Raw genomic sequence first — 19,336 nt, 5'->3', positions numbered from 1 at the left:
CGGGGTTCGACTACCCGGTGGCACATTGTATAGCAATATCAGACGAAATCTGCATATATTGGAAGGTCTAAGACATTGGAAGATTGATAAATCTTGAAATAAATTAGTTATTCGCCAGACAGTCCATCAAATCGTGCTCCTCATTTTCTAAGTACGGTGATCAGTGCCGCAGCAGAGATAACGGTATATAACGCCGTCTCTTGCGTGCGCTGTTAGCCGCCAATGCCCAACAGCAAAGCCTAACCTGCATAAGCTTGCGATTCGCTGAACGTGGGATAAACGTTGTGATATACGGGAGCACCTCCTTCCTGCCCCCTTATTCGGCCGCCAGACCCATCCAATGCTTATCTTTCGCCATGTGAATTCCTGGTTGCTTGCGGGTACACGTCTGGCTGGACACCTAGATGCGTCCAACCACTCATCAATCCGTCCTTGAACGCCAATGTCACACCTTCTGGCAATGGCCTGCTCATTAGCCGTTCCACGCGTTTGTCTACCTCGTGTAACCCTTGCGGAGCCTCTTTCCATACGCTGGGCCCCAGAAAACCTAGGAGTAGTGCCCCCCATCCGGCCCCTTCGGGGTTGGAGAGGGACTCTACGACCTCCTGTCGCAAAACTTGGTGTGCCATGGACGCACGCTGTAAACGGACACGGTTCCAAAACCTCACAATCTGCTTGAAAACGTGGTAGTGTGGAGGGGTAACCGTGACAATTCAGCGAACAGGAGCGGTGTGCTGCTCTGGCAGCTCCCACTATTTGCCGCATGAACGATATCTGAAGCTGCACCGCTCCGTCCTTTAGCCATGCCTCGAGGGGCCCCTCCGCATCACTCCGCCTCCTGAGCCTGTCCAAGACTTCAGCCAACAAAAACGGTCCCCACACTTGACAACAAACACCTGACAGCCATACAACAGTATTGCTAGCACATGCGTATCAAAACAAGTCATCCTCACATCTGGGGCGAATCACTTCAGCTTATCCAATTTTGCACGAACATGGCTGCCCTAGCTGTGTCGTACAACTGCTAGCGGCAGGCCCCAAACGGCCGTTCTGGCCCGTACACTAACCCCAGATATCGTGCACTCTCCTTAGCCGGTACAGTCTCACCAGCCAGCTCATCACACGATGCTTGAATAGCACTCCTTGTGTCGCTGTCGCTCGCAAAAACGAGGCGTTCACATTTCGACGCATTTGGCCGCATCCCAAACTCATCTCAGAACATGTCCACGATTTTGAGCAGCTCCGTCATGCGCCCCGGTATTGTTGCCAGAAGACTAAAGGCATCCGCATCGAGGAGGATGGACACTCGCTCGTTTCCAACCTTTGGTGCATCCTCCGGCCGTGCCCTGGTGTTAACACAGTCAACCATCCAACACGACCAGATTTTCCACCCTCGGAAAGGTGGCGTACTGCTGAAGCACATGCGGAGTCGCTATGAACAGATCGGTCATACTACCGCCTGCCTCCCCCTTAGGGAAAGTTCGGCGGCCATCGAGGTCCCTCTCATCCGGCCGTTCATCACAAGCAGCCCTCCGGACCTGCGGATCTTTCCGGCCCCCCATAGCACAAGGCGTCAGAGCACTGCATGCCTGATTTGCCAGCCTTGCTCTGGGAGATAGTCGATGTGTTTGTACTCCACATGGATACTTTTGCACCTCCGTATACTCTCTAGCCTACCAGGGATCGGACCTGGAATCTCGGGTTCCCTAGACCGGCGCATTATCCATTAAGCCATAGGCCTTGTACTTATCACGTGCGCATAACATCACGGCTCCACACCAAACCCACAGATTGAGGTGCATAGTAATTGTACTAACATGTTCGTGTTGTAGTAAGTACTAGTTGGACTACTTCATGGTGATAGTAGTACTAGTATGTACTAGTACTAGCATGTAGTAGTACATTCATAAGGCAGAAACTAAAGCCACTGCTTGTTATGCACTTGTTCGTGGATAAGTAGCCCAAGCGAGCAGTCCCATTTCCCTTGCTATCACTGATGCAAGTTCGTATGCCCCCACTAGGGCATACGGGTTTACTTGTCTTTACTGGAGGATGCTTTTCGTTAGCTAGGAGCTCCGTCTAGTAGCAGCGTGCTAGATTTATATTATTTTAAGCCGTATAACTATGTATAACTTAGGCGTTGTAGTACATGATTACGACATGAGGGCCTATGGCTTAATGGATAAAGCGCCGGTCTACGGAACCGGAGATTCCAGGTTCGATCCCTGGTAGGCTCGATATATTCCATTTATAGTCATGTAGTGCAATGATGTGATTAATGATATTGTTTGCAGCATCACCATCGGCTTCAGCGACAGCGGCAGTGGCAACAGCAGCAGCTGACATGAGTGATGAGAGGGAAGCACAGCCCTCCTACAGGAGGTGGCGGTACATGTGCTCGAGCTCCACAAGTATCCTGATGGACCATTGCAGGTTTGATGTGGAAGTGGTATGGCCCGCTGCAGGGGTGAAAACGTAATATATATGGTTCTTCCTAATTGGTATCCTGCCGCTTCACAGCGTTCTTCATCCTGCTCCTCTGTCGTTGATTGATTGTACGAGGTAGAACGGCGCTTATAACGATCTGGCAGCCCTTGAGCCCTCGGCTCGTATTGGGTACGGGGAACGCACCCACGACCATGTAACACACACATACAGACACACAGAGGTGGCATGACAGCTTAGTGGTTGCGTCCGGCTAGAGGTGTTTGGACTAAACCATTATGGCCCTGGGGAGTCCTTCCCGGCGTGCTTTGGGAGTCTGGTCGTTAGCGTGACGAGTTCTGTTTCAGTCACAAGCAGCATCGTGACAATTCCCCCTGTCGGACTCGCATAATAAAGCTTGTGGGTGTTTCAAATCCTGGCATCGAGTAAAACGCATAACTTACAGATGGGAACGAGGCATAAACAAACCCACGGAGTCAATGGTGGTGTTGAAAAACACCGTGATATGAAAGATACCGCAACATGGTTTGTCACCAGAGCCACCAATTTATCTCAGGCGGAAGTGAACTTGGTGACAGCCTTGGTACCCTCCGAAACCGCGTGCTTGGCCAGCTCGCCAGGCAGTACCAAGCGGACTGCCGTCTGAATTTCGCGGGACGTCACGGTGGGCTTCTTGTTGTACCGGCTCAATCTGGATGACTCGGTGGCGACTTTCTCGAAGATGTCGTTGATGAAGCTGTTCATAATAGACATGGCCTTGGAGCTGATACCGGTGTCAGGATGAACCTGCTTCAGCACCTTGTAGATGTACAGCTTGTAGGTTTCGCTCTTGGCGACCTTGGCCTTCTTCTTAGCCTTCTTGTCGCCCTCCTCGCCACCAGCAACCGGCTCCTTCGCGGTCTTCTTCGCAGGCGCCTTCTTCTCCTTCTTCACCTTTGCCGCCTTAGGCTTGGCATCGGCCTTGGGCTCAGCAGCATCAGCCGGTTGCGAAGCGGTCTTCTCGTCCTTCTTGGCCATTGTGGATGTAAGTACAGATATGATGTATTGAAAATATTGCAAAAGTGATAACCTAGGACTTGCTGCGTGAACTTTGTATATAATAAGAGCGGCTTGGCTCGGCGACGCTTGCTCGGCCTACCGGTAACGACATTGTACGTCGGGTCGTTGCCCCACTGAGCTTGTAGTGACAATTATAAAAAGAACTTTAGTTTTGGCATAATACTGAAGGTCCTTCAAAACTTCATCTTCTCAACTGCTTACTTTGACTAACATGGCTGGTCGTGGCAAAGGAAAGACTGCCGGCAAGAAGGCCGTCAGCCGGAGCGCCAAGGCAGGTCTGCAGTTTCCAGTTGGCCGCATTGCGCGTTACCTAAAGAAGGGCAAGTATGCGGAGCGTATCGGTGCTGGTGCTCCTGTGTACCTGGCCGCTGTGTTGGAGTACCTGATCGCTGAGGTGCTGGAGCTGGCCGGCAACGCTGCTCGGGACAACAAGAAGAACCGCATCGTCCCGCGCCACATCCAGCTGGCCATCCGCAACGATGAGGAGCTGGGCAAGCTGCTGGGTGATGTGACCATCGCGTCCGGTGGTGTCCTGCCCAACATCCATGCAGTCCTCCTTCCCAAGAAGTCCAAGGGCAAGGCTGAGGACGGCTCTGCAGCTGTTTAAGTTGGCTTATAATACATATTCTATGTCACGTCAAATCCTCGGTGTTTTTAAACACCACCTTTCCATGTGTCGGAAGTGGGGACGAACCCTTGGAAAAAAGTCGGTGGCTCTAGTCCTAGAACATTAACCATGTCAAGGTGAATGGCCCGAACATAGGAAGGAGCATGCGCAGATCAGCCTGGCCCATCTGGAAGTCTAATGAGCATTGCTTGGAAACCGCTAGCTAGTCTCGTCGAGCATAATGCAGGCTGAGGAAAAGTGGCCAGCCTCTCGCCGTGCGAGCCTCGTACAGCTCCCGTAACTGTCACACTCGTTCTTGGCATGCCACCCATAACGTCAACTCAACTACAGTTGTCAGAGGATAATCCATCATCCATGTTCCTGGAAACTGGATCTAGTCATACAATAAGGCCCAACTCCTGGCCTAGCCACCTACGGACTGGATTACTGTCCAGATCTGCCCGGTGCGTTTCCTAGCTAATTAAACGCTGCCTCCTAGAGCACCCACTAATACACTCCCTACCACCCAACCAAACCCCTACTGAACTCCGACAGCCTCGTCAGCCCTCCTTGACTTTGTCCAACATCTAACCGCTTGCAACTGGCCTGCAGGAACGCTGACCGACCCTAAGCTCCACGCACTCTGCATCTTAACAGCCCCATAATACCCCTACAGCATCCCCTCCTTGACTCTGCTGCTCCCTATCTTGCTCACATCAGCCGACTACCCAGCAGGATGCACCTCCGGAGACTCCCTAACCCACCCGACCCCCTGTTGGTCCAAACCCCTCACCCGACCCGGACCGCATCCTCAATGAGATCCTGTGGCCGCCGGTCACTCGGCCGCCATGGGCAGTGAGGGGCCCCCTGAAGGCCTGTGCTCCGACTGCCGCCTCCGCTCACGGTCATCACTGCGCCGGCAGCCGTCAGGGCTATGGCTACGGCTGTAGTCACGATCCATGCAGCGGTGACTCCTGCGGTGGTGGCGGCGATGTCGTGACCGGCGGCGGTAGTCACGGCTGCGGCTGCGTTTATGGCTGCAGCTGCGGTCACGGCTACTGCTGCAGCTGTGGCTGCGGTCGTAGCTGCGGCTACGTTGGCTCCTGCGGTGGTGTTCATGGTGATGGTGAACGTCATGGCTGCTGTGATGGGCACGATGCCAGCCGTACTCGTCCTCCTCGTGATGTTGCTGCCGCGCCTGCTGCTGCTGCTGCTGATCCACCATCCTCGCCCGCCGTTGCTCATCTTCCTGTAGTGGCGGCTGCAGCAAGCGGTTGAGCCCGCCAGAAACAGAGGGGCCATTGCCTGATGGTGGGAACTTCTCCGAGTCGCCTGGGTCGTGCAGTACCGCAGCAAGGCTCACCCTAAGGGATTTGGTTAGGACCCTCCCCAGCCTGGACTGCTTGCACCACCACTCTGCACCGTAGTCCCTGAGCAGCTGCTCTCCAGGCTGAATGTCCCGCAGCGCCACCACCACCGGGAGGGGCACACCGCGGACGTACACAGGAACCACCTGTTGCAGCAGGCAGGAGTGTGTAACACTGAATACTCCTGGGGTGTGCACCGTAGTCCACATGCACACGTGCACAGCAAAGTCGCCTCCGTGTCATGAGTTGACATCACAAGGCTTTTTGAAATGCGAATTCCGTCATGAAAATGTCGTCCAAGCTAAGGAAGCCTTCAATTCCCAACCCTCAAAGCAGCTGTAAGCCAGTTGGCGTAATATCGTACATGTCCTGCCCAGAACAACCTCCCGCGCCCAGTACGGTACTCCTCCTTGCCTCCCGCAATCCTACCACGCAATTTGCGCCCTCGCCACTCGCTTGCGGGCCGTCCTCATGCTCAATCTCCCATGCGTTGACCCGTGGGTCATTAATGTAAGCCGCCGTACCACCGTGACCCAGCATCTGGAGCTCCAGGGGAGGCAGTCCTATCATGCCGGTGTGCAACAGGGGGATAAAACATAGTATATATACGTATGTGTACGTGCGGCAACCGCCTGGCGCTGCCATTATATTTAAACTAAACGAAGGAAGGGTCCCAAGATATTCAGAAGCGGTGCTATAAGCGGTTCTTAGTGAGGTTGCGCTACCTCAACCATTTTAGTTCTCTGAATAGCCATGCATGCTGCTTGTCTGTGCAAAACCCATCCACTGCTTTTCAGGATCATCTGTGGGCGGGGACGTTCACAACAGCAACAAAACTTCTGAGCGCGTCTGCGGTACGCAGTAAGCCAAACGAGGCCAGGAGCCGGTCAAACGCTGTCGAAAGACACTGCAGACATTTTATACACAAGCAACAAACCTGTTTATCGTCATGCGTGCCCCGTAGTCTCCGTCTCTGCTCCCTTTCTGCTTCACTGTAATAAGGATCCCCCACCACCACACACGCACACACACACACATAAACCGCCCATGGATGCCATGCCACGTTACCCACCTTCAGATTCCGCCGCCTGGCCGTCTTCATGCCCCGGAAATGCCACCCGGAAAGCCCCGGCTAGGAGGCGCCAAAACAGTCTCTCATCCTCGACACCACATGCGGCCATCCGCTGCTGCAGCTGCTGCCGTATATCAGGTCGCAGCGACTCGTACCCCTGCTGCCAGAAGTCCGCACCTTCAGGGTTCTGCGGCATGACGTAGCCACTTATGACGCAGATGACTCCATTGGGGCGTATGAGCTCAGTTGCGAACAGGCCCACCTCACCAGGCCGGTGGGGATCCTGCCGGACCTCCACCCCCTGCTGCGGCTCAATGGGCCCCTCGGGTAGCGGCACCGACGGGTCCTGCACCAGGCCCAGACGTGAGCTGAGGTCGTAGCAGATTGCAAACGCGTCCAGCCGGTATCTCCGGAAGGCAGCAACCCAGGGCGATACTGGGGCCGCAAAACCTCCACCTCCGCCACGTGCACTGAGGATGGCTCCGCTGCCATGGCCGCTCAGCAGGCCTGCTGGCCTGCTGCTGCCTGCGTCGTATGGCACCCTCATCTCAATCTGGTACTCGGCCGCCATCCACCGTCGCAGCTCTGTGTGGGTTGACTCCCACTCCTCAAGCACGCGGCCCATAGCCAGGCTGGCGGCATAGGTTACCCCACAGAGTCGCACAGCACCCGGCGGCAGGGAAAAGGGGGATGTGCCCCGAGGAGCACAACCATGCAGGCAGCGGACGGAGGCAGCGGCGGCGGAAGAGGGCATCAGGATGGTGCGACCGGCGGAAAGACCTGCAAGGCTGTGGGATACCACTTGTGGCACATGCAGCGGGCAGTGTGGCTGCAACACCAGTGGCGGCTGTGGCTGTTGCAAATGTAGCTGCTGCGGCTGCAGTGACAGCTCCAGCAGCTGCTGCGGCTGAGATGGTGATACAGGCTGCTGCGACGGCTTCTGGTTCTGCTCCGTGTCGTGATTGCTTTGCGTAAGGTTGCCAACCCCACCGTCGTCTTGAGGATCAGTCGGAGGCAAGCTGACACCAGCGTCTCCTCCTGTTGCATCGGCAGGGTCCCCGCCTGCTCCAATGTCGCCACCATGCTCATCTGCTGCAACGAGCTGGGCAACGGCCACCAGGCTGTCCGCAGCTGCAGCATTCCGCCAAGCCCTGGGCATGTCGTGGCGTTCGTGCCGTCGGGCCGCCTGTACACCGCCTGATGGCAACCAACTGGCTGCGGCACAGGGCGGTGCTCTACCAGCAGCAGCTACTGCTCCTGAGGCCGCTGATGGATACATGGCCCCTAACTGCTCCTGTAGGTGATGAACCTCAGACTTCACATGCACCTGTGTCACGTGACACGACTGCGGTGCTGCCGGCCGCTCTGCAGCCTGTGGCGATGGTGCCTGTGTGCCCGCTGCCAGCGTTTGTTGCGTGACCAGGGAACCCTGTGAGGCGCTGCTGCTGCTGCCCACTGGCGCGGCCTCGTCACGTGTCGCCAGTTCCAACTGTGCAGCAGCACCAGCAGCCGCTGCCTGCTGGGCGGGCATTCGCTGATAAGTGGCAGCTCCTGCTGCTGCGACGCCCCCTGTGGTTGCTGTGCGATCAGCTCCACCAGCTCCTCCTTGCAGGCCTCCCAGGATTTCACCAGCACGCAGCCAGCGGACTTGGATTGCCTTGAGGGTTGCACCCAGGGCCCGGTGGCGGCGGCGAGTCATAGAAGGCGCCTGCTCCTGAAAGTGCTCCAGCGGCTGATCTCGTTGGGCCCTGTAGAGTTCATTGCCGCGGGGCCTGGGGTTCTCGACCGCTACCAGGTCTCCGGCCCGTGCAGGACCTCCTGTTGCTACTTCCGCCGCTGCCGCTGCGAGCGCCAACAGAGACTCTGCTGCTGGCTCCCATACAGGCTTTAGCTGGAATACATCACCGGGGCCAACTCCATGCCGCCGCAGCCAGCTACCAAGCCCGTAGATTGCCCATCCGGGATACATCTTTGCATTGTAGCCCTTCAGCCTCCCCCAGGTGTCAGGAGCAGCTGCCCCTGGCGGCAGTAGCAGCTGAATCGGAATGACTTGACCCGCCTCCCTAGCAGCAACTGGTCCCAAAAGATCCTCCATGCAGGAGAGGGGCACGGCAATGTATCCCCGCTTCAGGGTACTCTCGCTGATCACGACGATGTGGCCATCAAGCTCCCTCTCGGACTCCGCAACTACCCGGCCGCCCTCACATATACTCAGCCACAAGTAGTCCCCCACCTTGAGGCGCAGGACAGCTAGCAGAGATCTTGTAGAGCACGCGCGGAGGCCGAAGCAGACACCGGCCACGCAATTGCCTCGCGTCAGCCGCACAGTATGCTGTGTCTCCATGTTGCCGACCTTGCAGTGCACATCCACCTGCCTGGACCCTTCACCGCGCATTACAGCAGCGGCTGCCTCGGGGAAGGCGGCTACAAAGGCCTCCTTGTTCGAAAGTATCCCGTGATTGCCAACCTTCAACCGAAATGGGCCCTTCGGCTGTATATAAGGAGCAGTACCCTCCACATTCGCCGGTGCGCCGCTGCCTCTACCACTGCGTCCAGGACCAGCAACGGCTGCGGCATTGCCATCTGCGGCCCCATCACCCGTGCCTGCTACACGGTTGCTACTCCGGGTTCGAGGACGAAGGTTGATGGCAAAAGCGTTTCTACCGCCGCTCCTGCCATCACCGCTCCAGCCTGAAGCTTGGATTCGATTGCGTGAAGGTTTGTGCGCACCGGCCTCTTCTTTTCCCTCTCCCACGTCCTCTTCACCATCCTCCTCCTCTTCCTCCTCGCCCTCGTCTACTGCCTCGTCTTCCTCTTCCATGTCTCCTTCCCCCTCATCCTGGTCTTCCTCCTCCACATCGTCGCATCCGTCGTCACCCCCATCCTCTCCCTCCCCCTCCTCGTATCGTGGCCGCTTCCCACCGGCACCAATTCCTGGAACCTGGCTCATCGTGAAGATGTGCCTGATTGACTGCTGAGCGGAGGAGAAAAGTCGTGCCCACGGCTGCAGGAGATCGCAATCGCCAGCTACAACTAAAATAGTGCTGCCGCGGTTGGCGGCATTTGAAAAACAATTCCTAACCGTTTTGTGTATCCAGTTCTTTGGTTACTTTAGAAGTAGGGAAAGCAACGTCCTGGACTGCAACGTCCAATAGGTAAGAATAAGCGTACGACGAGGGCCATAAAACGTCACTGAATGAATCTCTATAATATTGTATAATATACTTAGTAGGTCGGTTGTATTGCACAAGGACCCTATATCCTGCAATCCAGGCGACGACGCGAAGAACGAACTTATGCACAGCTATAGAATGAGAAGGTCTTGTTTACGGGCTAAAGTGGACATACTTTAGAGTTCCCTGGGTTCCGGCCACTTCCAAGATAGATGGATAGAGCGAATATCCATTTTGGACCTCTGAGAGTGTTTTGCTGTACATGATGCGATAGCGCGATGGCATTTCGCTGTTTCCATCGGGACCGCTTTTTTCAAGCCGTTGGCGGGCCCAGCACCTCTTGCATGAAAGACACCCTACCTTTTGGCCCTTCCACTGCTTTCAACGACCACCGAAACACAGCATAAACCCGCATGTACATGAACATCGTGTCATGCTCATCCCAGCTAAAACAGCCAGTCTTGCTACCATTCGCGCAGTGCACGAGCATTGCAGTCTGCGAAGATAGCTAGCTGCTTTGCTGTACCTCCCGCGCAACCTTGGCCACCCACCTCCCAGCCTTCGCCTTTGCCAAAGCCGCCTTTGCCACCATCTGCTACTCGCTTGATCCCCGACATGTGGGTGGAAACAGAGCCGGCTATCCACGGTGCGGAGTGGGACTAGCCGCCGATTCCCACAGTCCCCAGAGCAGGGTAGGTAACTCCTGTCTGTAACCACACCGCCATCGCACTTTTCCTGCACTCTCCATCCTCTTATGCGATGGCCTAACAATCCGTGACACCGTCCGCGGTAACGCCACACGCTAGGCACTACGTTCACCCGCACAACCGGACTCGCTAGCAGCATTGCAAGCCCTAAAACAGCATATCACCTGGACACCTCCAAAGCGCCCAACAGAAGCAATAACACCCTTTTCCCTTCAGTACTGTACCATGTCGGGCCTGCCGGTTGAGTGGCAGAGTTTGATCTTGCCTCCACATCCAGAAACTCTCTGCCAGGACCTCAAGCCCCAAGCCACGCAACACTTCATTCAGCAGTGGCGACAAGCAAAGGATCCCACACGTCAAAATCCAGTTAGGCATCATATGCGTGATGCCAGCCCAGCGCTAGCGGCACTGGTCTGACAGGCTGTTGACGCAGGAGACGCCGGCCCACCTCCCGCCCTACTGCCAACCTGCCAAATATCCACTGCACAAGCCGCCGCAGCTAGCTGTGTTCACCGGGTCCCCTCCATTACAGCTTCATATGTGCGCCTATAAGCAACTGAGACTCACTTGTTGAAGTCCTGGTCAAACTCCTGTCACAAGCACCCGTCCAGAAGCTAGATCTGAAGTTTCCAGCAGTCCTTGCGAAAAAGTAAAGAGCGAAGTTGGTTCCGTCCGTACGATCATCAAGTGGTCAGAAGTTAATGAAGCCGCAAGCGACCGGCCCAGCGACTGCCGAGACCGAGTAATATATGGCTTGCTCACCCGGCAGAAGCCAAGGGCGGAGTAGACAAGGCAGTAAAAAGCTCGGCGACAAGAGGCAAAAGCTCTTGTCGCGCGCGGCAAGGAAAATAACAACGCGGATATAGAACACAGTACGCAGCACAGCCCGTGCGGCTGCAGCCACACCGAACCATTGCACAACGCAGTTACCCACAGAGAGATGTGGAGAATGGCATAGCGAAGCAGAGGGTGGAGGCACCGCCAACGGCGCGGTGCGACATTGTCGCAGCGACAATCCATCCCCCCATCCGAAAGGCCACCCAACATTAAGGAGGCAGCAGCATGCGATGTCAAAAGGTGGGAGCCCAAGTGCATCCTCGCAGGCCAGTAGCAGCAGCCGCAGCAACAGCTCCTTCCGTTGTCATTGGTCCATCCGCCGCCGTAACCTCTGGTGGTATAAGTCTCGTCCGCCGCCGTACCCGTTGTCATAACCGTCATCTTCACCGCCTTCGTCTGCAGCGACATGAAATACACGGCCCGCTGTCACAATCACCAGAATCCGGCACAGACTCCACCAACCCTGAAACCCGAAGGGGAAACAATAGCTACTGCAAAGACCCATGGCAAGTCCCCGGTGTACGTGCATTCCACAACAAACCATTTCCCCAAACCCACTTGGATCGTAGCCGTACTGATATCGTCGTTTCCCGTACTCGTCAGGCCCGCCCGGTGGACCATCGCCATATGGTTCAGAGTAGCCGCCGCCGCCACCGCCACCACCGCGCGGTCCCGGTCCGGGGGACCCTTGGCCGTACCCGTAGGGTCCCGGCGGACCGCCGTACGGCGGCCCCCCTGGCTCCGGCCTGCATGGAAGGGTGGGGGGAATGTTCAATCAGCAGATGATAGCATAATAAAAACATAAAACTATTTAGTCAAGTGATGACTATGATGACTATGAGAGGTCAGCTCGCCAACGGTGCCCAGCTAGCAGCAGCAGTAGCTGCAGCAACGGCGACCGACGCTTCGCCGATGGCGCAGAAGGGAAGGAGATCAAGGGCAACATCCACGCGGCAGAGGACGCTAAAGGGCCGCAGGGCAGCGCCCTGTTGGCCAGCCCGGGGCCCAGGACTCAGTTCAAATTGGTTTCAGGTCGTAGCTGGGAAGGTGCCTGGTGTGGCCTAGCGGATATACCACATGGGGCTATGAAGGAGCCTCGGGCCCCAGCACAGGATGCGGCTCACATCCAATTACACACCCTGCCGCGCCGGCAGCCACTTGCCCAAGCCACCCACCTGCCGAAGTGCGGTCCCGGAGGCTCCTGCTGCATATGCGGATGGCCATGCGGGTAGGGCGGCTGGTCGGGTGGGGGTCCCCCTTGCTGCGGCTGGCCCATGTGCGCCAACGTCTTGCCGGACTCCAGATCCAGGCACACCTGGCGAGGGAGAAAAGGGGGTTGAAAAGAGATGAGAGGAAGGAGACTATGAAGAACGTACAGTTCGCGGGTAATTATTCCTCAAGATAGAGCCTGGCTGGCTTCATTCGTGTACATACAGGGGTATGATGCAGATACTCCCTCCAAACACACAGGGTAATCACAGACGGTAAACCCACAACACCCCCCCAACTCCCCCAGCCCACCTGCAGCACAGTCCCTGCCGTGAGGTCCATGGTGAGCAGTGCCTCAATGACCTGGTCCACATCGGGCACGATACCCTCCACAGCCTGGGGGTGAGTTGCGATAAGGCAGGGTAAGGGAAGATCCCATGCAAGGAGAAAAGGATGAAATGCTGACAATAAACCTTGAAAGGATTAAAAGCACCATAACAGGATTCTCAGAAAGGAAATACAAGTACATGGATACACGGGGTCCAGAGAGAAGGGCAGGGGCCACACCACAAGGGTGAAGGGCGTCGGAGAAGCAAGTCCATGCATGATGGAGCAGAGCTGAATACGAAGGTATGTCGACGACAGGATGGAAGCCATGCCGGTCGTGTGCCATGTTGTCGCTTACATCAACACGCGTAACGAGATTAGCAATGCAGAAAATTTATGATGCGGCTAGGAAGCGGAAACGAGGCAACGAGGAAGAGCAATGCGGTGAGGGGGCCGGCAGGGGTGGATGGCAGATAGAGGTTCTGTGATAACGCATACAACCAAAAGGCAACCATAAGCAGAAGAAGGAAAGGAGGCCCGCTATGGCACAGAACACGTCAGCATAAGCTCGGCATGCTGCAGGCACACAGGGCAGCTTGCCGTGTAAGGACTTCCAGCCTTCGTAACCGCAAGCCGGTGGACCGGCCCCCTTCCTCGTCCCCCACATATATACCTGCGGTGGCGGCAAGGAGTTGATGAAGAGCCCCAACTGAGGTGGTAGCTGCTTCAGCGGTTGCGGCTCCTGCCCGGCAGCCGCCGCGCCTGAGTAGGTGTAGGCGGAGGGCGGCCGGATGTTGGAGCCAGGCGGCCCGCTGCCGCCGCCGCCCCCAACCGCGCCGCTTCCGTCGCCGTGGCCTGGGGCCGGCAGCCCCAAGATGCGCCGTAAGTCGGCAGGGGCGCGTAACAACGTGAAGTCTCGCCTGCGACGGCAGCACCCGCAGGTCTTTATTTGTCCAAACCAGCACGACGGGGTGTGGCACACAGGAGGGGACGGTGAGGACGGGTTAACCGGCGATGGTGAAAAAGCGGTAGGCGGCAGTCCAGGCTGGCCTGGGACGGCGGGAAGGCTCGCCTCGCACAGCACGGACTCCAATGAGTGGAAAGGGACTACAACACACAGCGGGAAACACCGCGATAGCGAGCGCGAGGTCGGCCAGGTCAGAAGTCGGAAACCTCGCGCCAGGCGTCACGACCACGCGCTCTACCACGACAGGGCGCCGGCTGCAGGTACCGAGTCTTTCTTAGGCAGCCAATGCCCATCATCATGTGATGTTCGCTTTCCGATCTCCACAGCTACTTGCCGTTCCGCCCCTCACCCGCCGTCCTCTGATGTTTTATCCATTGACCGAACGCACCCACGCCGCCATTTAAACTCTCTAGCGTGTAAAAGCGAATCTCTTACGCGCCTCGTCTTCCCAATGACCCCTAGGCCCCCTTCCAGCCTCAAGCGCCTCGTAACCCGAAGCGCACACCGTATGAGGGGCAGCGCCGACTTAAGCTGCTCCGCCTCCTCCCCGCGAAGGGCCGCCATCGCCTGTCGCTCCACCTCCACTACCGCCGCCAAGTCACCCGACTGAAGCAGGAAATGGAGGGACAGAAGCAGAGAGGAGAGCTCGCTAGTCAATCCGCCGGATCAGCTGCGAAGGGCCTGACGAACGCAAAGGCTACAACTCCCTCCCTCTCTTGGCCTTGCTCCCGGCGCAAGGTGGCACGTGTGTGGACTTCCTGCTTCGGCATGTGCCGTGGCCGGCAGCGTGACGTGGCGCCAGCACGGGTCTTGCAGCTACAACTCAGGGGATAGTCAACCATGTGGGCATCGCCGTTGAAACCTTTCATCCTCAGGGGCTGCCTCTTCCCTTGACCTTTCCCCCAGACTTATCAAGCCCTGTCCTTATCAACTCTGGGATCGCCCCCACCAGCAGCACAGCTTACCATGCCCTCAAAGGCGATGTAGCGCTGCCACAGCGTCACGCACTTGGCGTTGGTCTCATCCCCCAGCACGCGGGCAAGCAGGGCGCGCGCGTTGTCCAAGTCACCAAGTCCTGCATAGGGCGTTACGAGTGAGGCCACTTTGCAGAAAGCCTAAGGGAAAATCTGACGCGGAGAATGCGCAGGCAAGGTTAGGAGGAGTGCTCGACCCGAAGGGATTGGTTGGTCTGTTACCCTACCTTCACTGATATCAATTCTCGTCTGTTTTCCTACAAACCCTGGCCCTGAGCGCGCCCTCGCGCTCACATCCCCCGCATCCATCCCCCCCATCCATTCCTGGTACACCGCATCTCCGTTAGCATCCCCTCCCGGTATGCCATAGCAGCACCCACACCCACCACAAAGAAGGTCCAGGTACGCAATTGCGTACTGCGGTTCCCGGAAGATGCGGGTGTCCTCCAGACCCTTTTCGAAGATGTTGCGGGCTGCCGCTGCGTCCCGTCCCCGGCGCCACTCCAGCAGCGCCGCATCCGCGTACAGCCGCCAGCAGCCGTGCTCGCCAGCTGGGAGGCCCAGATGCCACTTGCGGGCGCGCAAGAAGAGCTATGGGGGGCAAGGGCGGAGGCGATAAGGCCGAGGAGGAAAAGGGGGGAAAAGAGGATGATGAAGAGGAGAGCCTGAGGAGGAAGACTGGGCCCGAACAAACAAGAGGTAGGTGGTGGGGCCAGAGGGAGTCCAGGGGAGGTGAGGGCCCGATGTTTCCTCTGCCGCAAAGCTGGCAGTGCCGGCGGCGCCCCTGGTGCAGAAGAACAAAGCCGTAGGCCCAGCCCCCTACATCAGGTGCCCTGCGACCCAGTTCCCCAGGCCTTAACCTTGAGCCACAGCCCTACCCCCAGCACCTAAACAAAACCCACAGCCTGGACATGAATCCCCGAAAGCCCACGTCGCCGTACCTTGCGGCTGTGGAAGTCTCCCTCAACCCTCCGCAACAGCTGCATGTACTGCACCCAAACCAGCTCCCCCTGCTCCGCGGTCATGGGCAGCAGCGGGCCCACCTCCGCAGCCGGAAGTGACCCACGGGTCACCGCCTGCTGCTGCTCCAAGTTCAGCGCCAGGCCCTCATAAATGGCCACCGCCTGCTCGGGCGACCCGGTACGCTCGGCCAGATCGGCCGCGAGCATGCGCAACTGCAGGCATTGCGGCAGAGCGGCCTGCCCCTTGGTCAATGCCGATCCGGCAGCATCGGGGCGGCCACAGGAGGTGTGCCACTCCGCATACTCCAGCCAAAACTGCAGCACGGCGCAAATAACAGCAGCAGCAGCATGAGGCAACAACAGCAGGTAGAGCCGGGGTGCGGCAGTGGGGACAACAGATTCGCGTCATTAGTCAATACTGGCGTGGATGGCGAACTAACCCTACACATGGTGGTGCTGCATGGCGAGGAGAGGACTCCGTTTGGTGTGGGAGGTTGGTGAGATAAGGATTGTGGGACGGTCACAACCCAAGAGACGTTAATTTCAGCGGGAAAGGTGAGTGAATAAGAATAAAGAAGCGTGAGGAGGATATGGAGAATCCTACATACGCCCCTAGGAAAGGATAGCCGGAAGGGTAGGAGAAGAGCGGCGCCGTCCCGACCCAAGGCCTGGCTATCCCCGGCCCCGGTCGTCGCATCGACTCACGTCTGGGAAGTAGAGGAAGCAGATGAGTGCTTGGTCGAAGGCCAGGGATACACGGGACAGCAACACCGGGGGATCCAAACCCTGGGAACGGCGCCGGGGGGTGGGAAAAGACGAACCACGAAGGGGGCGAAGTCGGATGTCAGGCAGGGTAGGGGAAGGGGAAGAAAGATGACAAGACCGGCGCCAGGAGATGAGGCGATGGGAACAAGCCAGCAGGCAATAAGAGCACAAAGAACAGTACCATATCCAAATTTGATGACGAACTACGCAGACAGTGCACCGTATCAGGATCAGCCGCTGCGTTCCCCCATTTCATACACCACCGTCCTCACCGCCCCCACCCCATCTCCCGCTTGATGATCGCTACATTCCCCCGAACGCCTTCACCTGCGGGTTAGTACGCTCATATGCCAGGTACTCCCTCCACAACTGAGCCTGCTGATCCTGCAGCAACCCCCCCTTGCCGGAGGGCAGCGGCCACAGCGCGTAGCTGAGCACCTGGCAGGGTTGAGCAGCACATGCAAAACACGCGGAAAGGGATCTCGATGGGGTGGTGGCACTGGCCCTGTGCCTAGCCGGGATTTATAATATACAGGTTTTATAATAATACAGGTTTTTTCCAATCCTGTGGAAACCTGTGGAAAAACATCGGACGAACCCCACAGCCCCAAGTCCACATCGCTCCTCCTCTACATCCCAACCCCCCTAGCGGCCTCGCTGGGCCCCCTCTCCTCACCGCCGCTCTCTTCCTCCTCTCCCGGTACACCGCCTTGGCCGCCTGGTACTTGGGGGACCACTCATCTAGGACCTGGACGGGCGTTGGTGGGACCCGAGGTGGGCGAGGTGGGTGAGGTGAACGGGTGGGTGAGGCGAGAACCTCCCACGTACCGGCCACCATGCTCGTCATAATGGCGGCTTGCGCACAATTCGTTTGTACCATCTGTTCACATCATCTGACACAGTGTGTATGGGCAGGTGTTTGCGGTGACGCTCTTACTTTTTTCGCGAACTGCTTATTGGGCCCATCGTTTTCGAAGCGCTGGTAGTCCCGCCATAACCCATCCAGGTGGTGGTGGGGTATGGTGACGGCCTGCTGGTAAACACGCCGTACAGCCGCCATGCGGGCGTTGTCCTCCTGACCCACCATCGCCTGACAGACGGATGGTTATGAATCGGGGCCAGCGGCAGCGAGAGGGGAAAGAGTTTCATTTTAGAGAGGCGCGTCCAAAGGAAAAGGTTACTGGGCCCTAACCACAGCAACGACGTTGGCGGAGACAGGAGACAGAGGAGGAGGACGAGGTGGAGCAGGAAGCTAAGAGGCAGACAGATCGCCCCTACTCCCTTTGCACTTAGCCTGTTCTCAATGCCTGCAAGTTCCCCCATCTCCATTGGTGCTTTTTTCACGCTAGCAGTTAATCCTTTGTTTCTTGCATCATTCTTGACTCCCCTTCCCCATTCCCCAACAGGCCGCCTCGCCTCGCCTGCCTTTCCTCTCCGCCCTGCACTCCTTCACCCTCCCTCACTAGCCGCACCTCCCATCTCCCACCTGCGGAAAGAGCGCCCCGAACTCCGGTGTCCCCGCCTTGGCGGACTGCAGCAGCTGCAGCAGGTCCTGCCAGAAGGGCCCCGAGTTGATGTCCTGACCCGCCCGCTCCAAAGTGAACTCCAGCGCGTTGCGAATCTCAACCACGCCATCCGCGCCCTTGCCTGCGGGGTGGCACCGGCAGGGCTGCTGTAGGAGCGCCTTCCTGGCTCGTTTCCATCGGTGGCTTCGATTAGCCCGAGTCGAATATAAACGTCCACCTTCCCATGGCCCCCATCCACCTCCTCCTCAGCCCTCACACCCCTAACCTTACTCTTGTTGGATCTGCGAATGAACTTCATGTACAGGGCCCACAGCTCCAGGGAGGGCACCGCCATGAGGCAGCGCTGGAAAATCGCCTTGAGGCCCGGCAGGTTGCCGGCAGCCAGCTCCAGCTCCGAATACTTGCACCATACGTCAGCCTGGGAAGGGGGATACGTGATATCTGGATGGTTTGCTGAACGGAGGTGAAAAGGTTGAAAAGGTTTGCTTAGAGGGGTCAGGGCGGAAGGGAGAGAGGGCGGGGGCGGAGCTAGGGGGGCGATAGGAGCCGAGTAGGGGTCGGGGAAAGGGGCTTTCGGGGCCCCCTCGTCAAAGCGGGCGCGTAGCCAGGCTGGCTTCGGGGAGCTTAGGCGCGACCGCTACTTGCGTGCAGTTCTTAGGATTGCAAAATATGGGGAAAGGAATGGAGAGAGAGGAGAAGCAGCGCAGGGGGCAGGGTGACGGAGAGTGGACTTGAAGTTGGCAAAAATGAAGTCACTTCCCGTTACAGTCCTGCTGGCCTGCTGTACGAGATCGCAGGAGGGATTCCCCGAACAGGTAGCCCCTGGGTGGCGCAAACCAAAAATTTCCCCGAGTTATAGCGCTTGGGCCACAACGTCATGGCTCCGCACTCCGAGGGTGCCTTCTAAGATGATGCCAAGAGGCCCCTGGATCTGCCACCTTCCCGTCGGTGCTGGCCACCAATAACATGTCGGACGACTCTTGACGCCCATGCCCCGGGAGGACCCAGTGTGAATGTCCCCGCTGCTTTTGGGGGGTTGGTCCCGACCAGATGGCACAAATGCTTCCGATCACTACAATGCCTAGTCCCTCTGCCCAGGCCGCTCCAGGCCGCTGGGCCCATATGCTGCCGCGCGGACCATCGGTCCTGAGCACGCCACCTGTGCATCGCCGCTGCTGGCTGTCCGTCTGTCTGGCTGGTGGAAGCTGGCTGGCTGGTGGAATTGCAACTGGGATGGTAACCCGCGGGGGGCATCACTGGCATGCAAGTCGCGGATCAGGGGCCCTGTGATGTACCACCGCTGCCACCTCTACGCTGCCACCGCTACGCTGGAAGACTT

At 57.7% G+C, this 19,336-nt stretch overlaps 3 protein-coding genes across 3 annotated transcripts in view; 1 reads left to right on the top strand and 2 right to left on the bottom strand.

Moving 5' to 3' along the window:
- Positions 1–2,997: 2,997 nt before the first annotated feature.
- On the bottom strand, positions 2,998–3,462 carry VOLCADRAFT_116708 (uncharacterized protein; the record flags this gene model as incomplete). The annotated part of the gene is made up of 1 exon (XM_002948087.1): positions 2,998–3,462. One exon carries the CDS (start codon positions 3,460–3,462, stop codon positions 2,998–3,000), a length of 465 nt encoding a protein of 154 aa, XP_002948133.1.
- A 224-nt stretch (positions 3,463–3,686) lies between these two features.
- Positions 3,687–4,136, top strand: hstH2A-10 (histone H2A). The gene has a single exon (XM_002948225.1). It carries the CDS (start codon positions 3,716–3,718, stop codon positions 4,109–4,111), a length of 396 nt encoding a protein of 131 aa, XP_002948271.1. The 5' UTR covers positions 3,687–3,715; the 3' UTR covers positions 4,112–4,136.
- Positions 4,137–11,571: 7,435 nt separating this feature from the next.
- VOLCADRAFT_116706 (uncharacterized protein) overlaps positions 11,572–19,336 on the bottom strand; it is a gene marked incomplete at both ends in the record, with an annotated part of 8,952 nt that continues 1,187 nt past the window's right edge. Inside the window, 16 exons of the mRNA XM_002948086.1 lie at positions 11,572–11,663; positions 11,826–12,013; positions 12,443–12,582; positions 12,789–12,872; positions 13,477–13,658; positions 14,274–14,376; positions 14,736–14,845; positions 15,131–15,335; positions 15,686–15,754; positions 15,788–16,021; positions 16,412–16,492; positions 16,799–16,909; positions 17,148–17,219; positions 17,409–17,561; positions 17,958–18,118; positions 18,268–18,415. Coding sequence (XP_002948132.1) covers positions 11,572–11,663; positions 11,826–12,013; positions 12,443–12,582; positions 12,789–12,872; positions 13,477–13,658; positions 14,274–14,376; positions 14,736–14,845; positions 15,131–15,335; positions 15,686–15,754; positions 15,788–16,021; positions 16,412–16,492; positions 16,799–16,909; positions 17,148–17,219; positions 17,409–17,561; positions 17,958–18,118; positions 18,268–18,415 — 2,133 coding nt within the window. The remainder of the gene's footprint in view (positions 11,664–11,825; positions 12,014–12,442; positions 12,583–12,788; positions 12,873–13,476; positions 13,659–14,273; positions 14,377–14,735; positions 14,846–15,130; positions 15,336–15,685; positions 15,755–15,787; positions 16,022–16,411; positions 16,493–16,798; positions 16,910–17,147; positions 17,220–17,408; positions 17,562–17,957; positions 18,119–18,267; positions 18,416–19,336) is intronic.

The sequence above is a fragment of the Volvox carteri genome, assembly GCF_000143455.1.
Source record: "Volvox carteri f. nagariensis unplaced genomic scaffold VOLCAscaffold_9, whole genome shotgun sequence".
Classification (NCBI taxonomy): Eukaryota; Viridiplantae; Chlorophyta; class Chlorophyceae; order Chlamydomonadales; family Volvocaceae; genus Volvox; species Volvox carteri.
Note: the sequence above shows the minus strand (reverse complement) of the source record. Positions and strands in the feature narration are given on the sequence as shown.